Raw genomic sequence first — 10,793 nt, forward strand, 5'->3', positions numbered from 1 at the left:
ATTCCACTTCTTTTGTAGTTTACAGATTAAACATTTACCCCAGAAATCATTGTGACATCTTTATTATTTAATGCTATCAATATATATAGCACTTTCATACACAGACACTATATATACATTCCAAAAGTTGGATACAGTTGATAAAAGAGAAAAAAAAGGTCAAGCAAAAAACCTTGCAGAAAACATGGATTTTAAGGTGGGAGGTAAAAAGTGACATCAAGTATATGGTCTGTGAGAGAAGAGAGTTTCAAACAGCAACAAAGATAAGAAAGAATAACTAAGAATGTCAGCCTCTGTTTCGCTATTTGCTTTCGGCTGCCATTGAAACGGGGAGGGGGGCCTGGTATTTGGGAGGGAAAGCTTTAGTACAGGAGAGATTGTAAAGTGGGAGTCTGGGTCTCACCGTCTACTGTGCATGCTGGAGATTAGCACTTGGTGTCAGTCAAGGCTAACCGTCCGTATACTTACCTGATGATGCTCCTTGAAGATGGAACTCACATGACACCTAAGGGATTTACAGATTGGACAGTGGGATGAGGGTTGCCAGGGGGAGGGGGTTGTCACGTATTGATATGTATGATTTGCCTCAGATCTTGCTTTTATATATTATCTGACATCTTAAGATGATAGATTTAGATAAGTTAAAGTCATGAATAGGGTAATAAGCTGTAAAACATCTGATAGCTGTAGGATTAACGAATAAGGGAGGGAATGAGAACTAGTAAAAGAGATATAAGGAAGAATTGTGCATGGAATAAATAAATATTTTTTAAAATTATTTTGACTTGTGAAAAAAGTTAATTTCAAGAAAAATCATCATAAGCAGAATCATAAGAAAAAATATATCAAATTTACAAAGTTAACACTATCTGAAAAATGACACATCTGAAAAAATTACATCAAAATGAAGCTGGTGGGACACATAAGATCACATAGGTTTTTGAAAAAATAATAAATATTTGAACATAATAGGAAAAGAACTTAAAGTCAGGAATAGGCTAATGATAGTGCATGAATATGATAATCAATGGAATTTCTTTTTCAGGAACTCTTCTGTGAAGTGCAACTTTCATAGTTCATTCCCAATCAATAAATTACTCTTCTAGACAAGTTGACCAAACAATACTTCGATCATGTGCATGATCTGCATAAGTTACATTATATGAGCTACCTCATTACTACTTACCAAGTTATGCTTAATGAGCTCTTTAGCAAATTCAAATGATGTTGAGGCACTGTCCATCAAACTTTTAAGCTCTGCCTTGTAGTTTTAAAGAAATTTTAAAAACAGACAATAGGTCACATTATCAACAGCGGTAACCAAAGGAATAAACATTTTGCTTAAATGAACATATACAAAATACTATAGGATTAAAATGTTTGTTCTGCATAGTATCAGGAATAATAAGAAATAGCTATACACAAACAATTTGCATTTCTCAAAAATAGATACTAAAATGTTACAGCAAAATTTAAATTTGGATTGAGGAATGATTTGAGAGATTAAACTATAGTAACAAAATACCTCAGCAGCTTTCCCATTGTAGAGGCGGAAATGATTACAAGCCTTTAAGTTAAGAGCAATAGTACTATCAGGAACCTGTTGAAGGTAAACAGCTAGCACTTCTTGAGAGACATCATAGTAATCCAGCTTGTAGTAACACAAGGCCACATATACATTGAGGGCCAGATATTCCCTGCCAAATCAAAGTTCATCAACATATTAATATAACTTACTGCTTTATGAAATTCAACTAAGTTTCAGTGATATAAAATTTAGAAAAGCCCAGTATATAAATCTAAGTATAAAAAAAATACTCCAAATATCCAGCTCCCTTCATTACAACTTCAATGAGAATCAGAATGGCACAAGTTATTAATACCTCTATCTTGCTACAAACTGTGGTAAAGTAAATGCCTATGGTATAGGTATGAAACTCTCAACTAGTGGGACACTAAAATTGTTGCCTAGAATCCTGGGCATATAATTTTATATTTGTTTAAAAAAACATGGTTGTTTTGTTTTCTGAAACATCAGAAAAAACACGGACACTGCAATATAAATTTATATTATGTTGTTTTTAACTGATCAAGAAAAACAATTTGGAATTATAGTGGATAACTCACTGAAGATTGACACAGTGTGCAACAGCTGTGAAAATGCTGTTTTCCATGGAGAATTCATGAGAAAGGGGACCAAATGAAAATAAATCTGTCAATAATTATTTAATAAATAAATAGCTCTCTTGAGCCATTTCTGACTCCTATTTGCTTAACAGTAACAACTTCAAAATGATTCGCTCCCATCACAAATTAAACTATTGAAACTATGAAGAAAGACGGGTAATTCAGATTAGATATTTAGGTGAAAAGTTTGCTCCATTCGTTTCTTGCCCTTGATGGATTTCTAAAGTTGGATTTTAATTCTCATCTTTCTCTTTTTTTTAACCAGAATCTCATTTAAACAGGAAAAAAAAACCACTAGATTGGGCGTTGGTTCCTACCTGATACGCCTTTTCTCAGGACGGTGGAGACATCATCCAGGCATGGGTATGACTCCGTCAGGATCCAATACAACTGGGTCTACAAGTATTAAAGACACGCCTACGAGGCTACTCCCCAGAAATAGTTGAAGGTGACTTGTAGACCACTGTGTAAGCAATCTGAAATGATATATGATATCTCTCCCCAATCCTAACCACATATATCTAATATGAATCTATAATTGTACCTTAATTAGCATTTTTCCTTAAGTGTCCACATTCCCTGCATGTTTACTAAACTCAGAACTCACTACTGGATCAAAAATGTAAAGATGATTTTACAGTAACATTTTAAAGATGTCTCTCAGAAGACAATATTTAAACTCAGCAAAAGATAGTTAAAACACTGCAAGATCGAAAAGCCCTCTGAAAGTATGTCTTTCAGCTTTCTCTTCCAAATTATCTGTTAAACAGATAGAGACAAGTTGAACCAACCTGTTATCAAGCAGTATGCGTTTGTAGATATCAATAGCTTCTTGATAATGAGATCGCATATAGTGTATAGATGCTAAACTAAGCTGGTCTTCTGTTATATCCTGCAAATTCTGATGGAAGTTCATCAGTTTCTTCTCATCACCAAACTAAGAAGGAAATATGACTTAAAGACAGAGACAAGTGCATGCCTTACACATATTCTAATACTTTGCCTGCTGAAAATAATGATAACCACCTTTCATTAGAAACCTATCATTTTTCCAGACTTCAGGCAGTCATCTATTTCTTAATTATCATAACTCTTGTCACCATGAAACTTTCAGGCTTTCGACTTCTGTGCTTATTTAGTACTTCAGCTCTTCATTTCAGCATTCTACTAGAGAACTTCTTTCTCACTTAAACAAGTTTTTCAGAATTTGAATAGTAAGGTGAAGGTGTAAAAGTTGCTGTATTTTTATGAAGTGGCAATGCAGCTTACAATAGCATTAAGAGTATGTATATATGTAAGCTGAGCAAAAGTGAATAAATTAATTGTAGCAGAATCTCCATGGTACAGAAAGATATAGTGAATGGTGTTAATGTCAACTACATTTAGTTAAGTTTCTTTTTTCCCCCTTTCTTCTTATCTGTAACATCTTTTGCTTCCTTTTTTTCAAGTACCTTGCATTATATTGCTTGCTTTGAAAATAAATCACATGATGGGTATTTATAATATTTTAAATAACATTTGGGCACAGGATGGGAACTGGATTTCAAAATACTTCAACTACTTCCAAATCTGATCCAATGTTTTGAAATACATACCTTGTGTGCTAGATGGAACAACATACGATTCTGAAGTCTACTCTTGGGACCTGAAAACAAAATTAATACCTAGGTTTTCAAACTTATTCATTCATGTGCCTCATTTTCACAGTGCAAACAATGCCCCCACTCAGTTCCAGTAAGTGCTCCTGAATTTATTGCCAGTAAAAATAAACAAAAAGCAACCATAATTATCAGACTCACCTTTCAAAGCAGACTGTTCAGCTTGTGTATACATCCCCAAGAAGAAGTAAGTGCATGCTAGATTCACCCACACATCAGGGTTGCAGGCAGATCCCTTGGTTAAATTCTCATACTCCTTAAATAAATAATAATTTTTGATACAGCCTTGCTTAATCACCACAGACAAATTTATGCTTTATTTCTTCTTACAACCCAGCCAGAGCACATAAGAACTGTAAACAAGTAAAAAAATAAATAAACAGAAATGACTACCATGTCCAATGCAGATATGATATTTCAGTTATCATCAAAACTTTGAAAAAGTTGCATCCTTTTAATTGCAGCTACTTTTAGGGCTTTCCCAAATCATTTCTATAAGTGTGTGCATGTACAGCAGTTTTGCTCTATTAGAAGTACCAAGAGAAAAGTTTTATGTGCATGCACATGTACAAGAAACCTAGAAAAACCTGAAAATAGTTGTATGGTATTACTGGGAAGATACTACTACTGCAGTTTAAGAAGAAAAAAACCACTCATATTAATCTGCTTTGCAAAACATGTTTAAGTATGCCTTTAAATTTAAGATGCGGTGGCTCAGTGTCTAAGATGCTGTGCTTGTTGACCAGAAAATTTGGCGGTTCGGTGGTTTGAAACCCTAGTGTTGCATAACAGAGTGAGCTCCTGTTACTTGTCCCAGCTTCTGCCAACCTAGCAGTTCGAAAGCATGTAAAAATGCAAGTAGAAAAATAGGGACCACCTTTGGTGGGAAGGTAACAGCATTCTGTGCACCTTCAGTGTTTAGTCATGCTGGCAACATGACCATTGACAACTTTTGACTTTTGACAACTCTGGCTTTTTGGCTTTGAAACAGAAATGAGGACCGCCCCCTAGAGTCAGGAACAACCAGCACGTATGTGCAAGGGGAACCTTTACCTTTTAACTTTGTACTATTATAGTTTTCTTCTTCTTGTGCCATATCTTTCATTGGACGTTAGCAATCCTATTTTCATCAACAGCCACACGAAAAAGTGCTGTTGAGTTTTAATAATAATAATAATAATAAATAAATATTTATTTCTTAGCCGCACCCTCTCCCGAAGGACTCGGGGCGGCGTACAATAAAACATATAAAATACATAACTAGACAAGACATACATATAACAAGACGTATACTAAGACGTGTACAAGGAGGAGGTGGGCTGGTGAATAAAAACAATTAAAATCACAATGTTTAAAAACCCCTAAATAAATAAATACAGTTAAATTACACAAATAAAAAAAAACCCGTCAGGAGCGATATAGTTAGATCATAGTTAAGCCAGGCCAGCTGCTTGGAATAGGTGGGTCTTGAGCTTTACACGGAAGGAGCGGAGGTCAGAGGTATTCCTAATATCCGGAGGGAGGTCATTCCACAGGGCTGGGCCCGCCACAGAGAAGGCTCTACTCCTAGGCGCCGCCCCTCGGCACTGTCTGGTGGACGGCACCTGGAGGAGACCCTCTCTGTGCGAGCAGATTGGTCGCAGGGATGTATGGGGCAGAATACGATCCCGCAAGTAACTAGGTCCTGAGCCATGGAGCGCTTTAAAGATCGTTATCAGAACCTTGAAACGCACCCGATAGACCACAGGAAGCCAGTGCAGCTCGCACAGGAACGGTGTCACATGGGAGTACCTAGTACTCCCCATAATTACCCGCGCGGCTGCGTTCTGGACCAACTGTAGCCTCCGGGTGCATTTCAAGGGAAGCCCCATGTAGAGAGCGTTACAGTAGTCCAAGCGGGACGTCACCAGCACATGAGTGACTGTGCGTAAGGCGTCCCGGTCCAGTAGGGGGCGCAATTGGCGCACCAGGCGGACCCGGTGGAACGCCCCCCTAGCCACGGCTGCCACATGGTCATCCATGGACAGCCGGGCATCCAGGAGGACGCCCAAATTGCGCGCCCGCTCCACGGGGGCGAGTTGAATGCCCCCGATGGCCAAAGATGGGATTAATTGGCTGAACCGGGGAGCCGGTACCCACAGCCACTCCGTCTTGGAGGGGTTGAGTTTGAGTCGGTTGTCATCCATCCAGCTGTCCCTTAGATTTTGAAGCCATGATGTTCTTCTTCTGCCTGGACCTCGTTTGCCTTCAATCTTTCCTTGGAAGTATGCCATATTTTTCTGGGTAGCGCATTACATCCAAAATATTCTAACTTTTGCTTTTTTATGGTTTTGATTGTTTCCCTTGGCTTTCCCAGGTGGCTTATCACCTCCTCATTTCTGATTTTTGTCAATCCAATTTATAGTCAGCAGTTTTCTTCTACAATATTTAAACATATATTCAACTAGATGCAAGCCTTTGAAATACTGATATTTTATCTTACTTATTCTGGTCCACGAGATACATTATAGTCTTACATTTTATTCTTCACAGATAGTAAATTTGAGGAATAATGTTACATAGTGACACAGTCATAGTGACACAATCATGTGTAAATTATTTCCATTTCCCCTTACAATGATTCTCTTTGAATATTTTCCTCATATAAACATAGAATTTTGAAAAAACAGCAGACCATAAATTAATACATTGTATTTCATAAATAAGTCAAAATAATAAACGATATATAATTTATTCACTAAGCTTCTGGACACAAAATATTATAACCAATATTTTTGCTTTTATATTACTTCGAGGAACATTTACAGGTAGTCCTCCACTTACAGCAGTTTACTTAATAACTGTTCGAACTTACAATGGCACTGAAAATAGTGATTTATGACCATTTTTTACACTTAGGATCATTGCAGCATCTCCATGGTCACGTGATTTACATTTGGATGCTTGACAACTGACTCACATTTATGATTGTTTCAGTGTCCCAGGATCATATGATCACCTTTTGCAACCTTCTGACAAGCAAAGCCAATGGGGAAATCAGATTCACTTAACAACCGTGTTAATAATTTAACAAATGCATTGATTCACTTAACAAACGTGGCAAGGAAAGTTGTAAAACGGAGGGGGGGCAATAATAAATTTCTCACTTAGCAACATAAATTTTGGACTCAATTGTGGTTGTAAGTTGAGGAGTACCTATCCTCATTCTTACAAATTTAAGAGAACATCCTCCTTTTCAGGACATTAGCAGTACCTCACCTCCAGTGCTCTCTTGTAGTCACCCAGATGGAAAGCACAATATCCAATCCAGAGGTCTGCATCTTCCTCCTGTTCTCCAACCTGATGCTTAAACTTAGAAAGAAGGCAGAATAGAAATTAAAGTGATATCCAACTGTGACCAAGTTCATATAATTTTTAATTATTTTAAAATGACAAGTTTATAGATTGCAACTATACAGTATAAACAAATCTAACTTTTTCGGCAGTGATGGGGCTTTAATTTAGACACTCTCAAAAGTCTGTATATATGATGTTCATGCATAAAAGAAGGGCTCGCATTTAAATTAAGTAATTAGATGTTTACAAATATTTAGATAGCCAGTTTTTATGGCTGTCAGGCAGAAATGTATTAAGGTGATCATGAATATGATGTGCCATCAAGTGATTATTGACTTAGCAACACCACAATTTTTTCTAAGATGATATTAAGGTCATAGTTAGCAAGTTTATTTTATTGTCATTTCACCTCATACAATGAAATTAAATGCCATCTTCAATGTACATTGTAACTATAAAAATAAAACAGAAACTCACTTCCTTCACATTCTATACAATTGAATTTAAAACCTGATATAGCATTAATATTGCACTATACAGTAGAATTCATTATAGTTACTGCCCTCGGATAGAACCTTGGATAGAAGCTATTTGTCCTTGTTTTTATTATCCTGTACCATCTGCCAGATGGTAAAAGTTCAAAAAAAAAGGGTGTCCAGGAATATTTTGAACTTTCTTAAGGCAACGGGAGCTATAAACTCTTCCAAAGTGGGGAGAGGGCAACCAATGATCCTCTGGGCAATGACGTTGACCCTCTGGAGTGCTGTCCTATTTGCCACTGTGCAATTGGCAAACCATAAACAGGTGCAGTAAGTTAAAATACTCTCTCTGATGCAGCGGTTGAAGGTCACTAGCAGTTTTTCATTCAGTTGTTGTTTCCTGCGAAGTCTCAGGTAGTATAAGCTCTGCTGGGCCCTTTTGACCAGTGCTGCAATGTGAGTGCCCCAGGTCAGTCCTCTTTTATGATAACACGCAGAAACTTTAAACTGCCACTTGCTACACTCGGTCTCTATTGATAAACAAGGGCTGGATGACTGATCCATTCCTTCTATAGTCCATTATAATGAGCTCCTTGTCTTATTGGTGTTAAGGACCAAGTTATTGTCTCCACACCACAAAAACAAATGGTCCACCAAATCTCGATAGGCAGACTAATCCGCCTCGGAGATTAGTCCCACCACTGTTTGTATCATCTGCAAATTTAGCAGTAGTATTACGAGCGTGAGTGGGAATGCAGTCATGCATATAAAGAGTATAGAGTAAGGGACTCAACACACAACCCTGTGATGTACTAGGGTTAAGAATAAGGGTTGAAGAGATATGATTACCTAATCTGACTCTCTGAGAGCGGCCAGACAGGAAATCCATAATCCAAAGGCAGATTGAATAAGAAAGTCCAAGATCCATAAGGGCCGCCATACAATCAAGCTATTTGTCACTGTCAGTTAGGCAGTACTCATTAGCTCATTAAGCCACAATATGAGTGAAGTCCAAAGTGTGATTACAATACATTCATTCCAACTTTGCTTTTCTCATTGCAAATGTAGGTTTTTAAAAAGGCAACAACATTGTAATTTGATTATCCTTACATATCTGCATGTAACTACCATAATGAAGCGTTGACACACACGGTTCATGATGCAAGTGTGACTCTTTTGTATTTGCATCATAATGTGTTAATTGTAGAACATTAATCATACAACTGAAGAAAACAAGCTAGGAATTTATAAACTAATACATTCAATAAATTTAATCCAAATTTGTTCAGATGCAATAATCATATTCTCACATTCAGAAACCACACTAAACCATCCATATATGTACAAACACAGCGCTCATTCATGTTGCAGTTTAATCATATTGCTTCTTTTGCATTGCTCTCAACAAGGAATAAACTTGTAGAACAACTAGTGCATTAGTGTATGGTCATGTTCACACATGATAAACTAGGAATTTTGGCTTATTACAAAGTGAACAAGCAGTTTATCCTACCTTCTCCAGCAAATTAAGATAGTTGCTCTAAAATCTTAATTCCTAAACTGATAAAGTCATTATAAACTATCTTGTTTATAATCTTGTGATTTAGATATGGATACAGTAGTTTCCTTATTACTGGTAATACATCATCAGTTTACACACCAGCTATGAAGGCTATATTTAATCTATAGCAAGGAAGATAAATCTGGGGATTATCTGGAGCCACTGCATAAAGTGGGTAGATGTCTATAGAGATTCTCAGTCATCCAGGTCACGGTTGTTCCAAAGGTGCTTTTTCAAGTGGCAACTGGACTTTTTGGTTTTTCTTTTAAAGACGTTTTCGTCGAAGTTTCTTGGATGAGAAGTGAAATGTCTTTTTTAAAAAATCAGAAAGTCCAGTTCTCTTTTGAAAAAGCACCTTTGGGTTAGACACTAGATTTACTTCTATTTTGCAGAGGTGATATTTGCCACCCTGGAAAATCAGAGAAGCAAAAAGCAGGGATGTTCTCAGTCTAAAATGACTGAAGTAGCAAGAAGGTGGCTGGACAGCTTTCCTCCCCCCGCCCCCCCCCAAAAAAGCACTGATCTGTTCGGAAAGAAGTCTAAACAAATATGCTAGCAAATATCCAGAAGCGGCCGCAGCAACTCCACTTGCAGAACTCTGGTCCCGCCATATTGCCCAAATGTATCCCTAGTAGTACCTCTAAAAGGGCAATGGCCCCAGTGAAATCTCGCTGAGTTAATAAATCTTCCAGCTGCGGCAGCCGTTTGCCTTTCTTTCTGCGCTTATCCACTGATTGGGGGCCGCCTCCAACAGCGGGTTTCAGCCGTGAGAGCATCTGCAAAAGCGACAGAAGTAAGAACAAGGTAAAGGGAATAGGGCTCCGCTAGTCTTTTTCGCCCTCTTTAGAAAAGCCCCTTAATCTAGCTTTATCCGATTCTTCTTGTCCCTCACCATCTTGCCCAAGGCCCGCTTCACAAAAACCAACGGTCGTCTGTTGCTGTTCTGCCTCACCAAGGTGTCCGTTACCATGGCAACCGCGCGAAGGGAGGTAGTTAGGGTAAGGCAATCTGGCCTGGGAGACAGCCACAAAAGACCGGGCGGCAACTGCGAGTCATACTTACAGTTCCGGCGGCTCTCCGACAAAATAGTTTTGGGAAGAATCTCAGAAATCCAAGCGCATAAGTGACGTGAAGAGGCGTGCACCCTTTCGTGGTTTAGGAGGGCGAAGAAAGGAGTGTCCCAATTCGACGGGAAAGCTCCGTTTTCACGAAGTGCTGACTAGCTGTACCTTGTCCAATGACACATTTTTGCAAGAAAAACCACTGCGGTAGGCATCTCTGCAGAGTTGTTTACGGAGTTGCTGCTACAACTGACTTAGATGTGTCGGAAAACGGGACAGATATCATCCCCCAACAAAGACTGTTTCTACTTACTACAATATGTTATGATCGCATATTTATTTGGAGACAGCTAGGTAGACTTGTATACAGTTATATACTTCACATTTATATTTTTATATTACAACAAAATAATACTAACTCCCAAACAACACATAATAAAGCATCTGAGGAGGGCATGAAGGCAAATGACATAATGTGTTATGATCTGACATAAAGTCTGTGATTTAACAT

The 10,793-nt window shown here is 37.9% G+C and overlaps 1 protein-coding gene across 2 annotated transcripts in view; it reads right to left on the minus strand.

Moving 5' to 3' along the window:
- IFT56 (intraflagellar transport 56) overlaps positions 1-10,390 on the minus strand; it is a 29,436-nt gene extending 19,046 nt beyond the window's left edge. Inside the window, exons 1-8 of one of the 2 annotated variants that reach the window (XM_081957693.1) lie at positions 10,284-10,390; positions 9,860-9,997; positions 7,104-7,196; positions 3,987-4,101; positions 3,783-3,832; positions 2,979-3,124; positions 1,526-1,697; positions 1,187-1,261 (exon numbers count right to left, since the gene is read on the minus strand). In XM_081957693.1, coding sequence (XP_081813819.1) covers positions 1,187-1,261; positions 1,526-1,697; positions 2,979-3,124; positions 3,783-3,832; positions 3,987-4,101; positions 7,104-7,196; positions 9,860-9,997 — 789 coding nt within the window. In that variant the 5' untranslated portion in view covers positions 10,284-10,390. The other variant, XM_081957692.1, reaches the window with a different exon arrangement.
- Positions 10,391-10,793: the final 403 nt, after the last annotated feature.

This window comes from Natrix helvetica (assembly GCF_964273705.1).
Source record: "Natrix helvetica genome assembly, chromosome: 6".
Classification (NCBI taxonomy): domain Eukaryota; kingdom Metazoa; phylum Chordata; class Lepidosauria; order Squamata; family Natricidae; genus Natrix; species Natrix helvetica.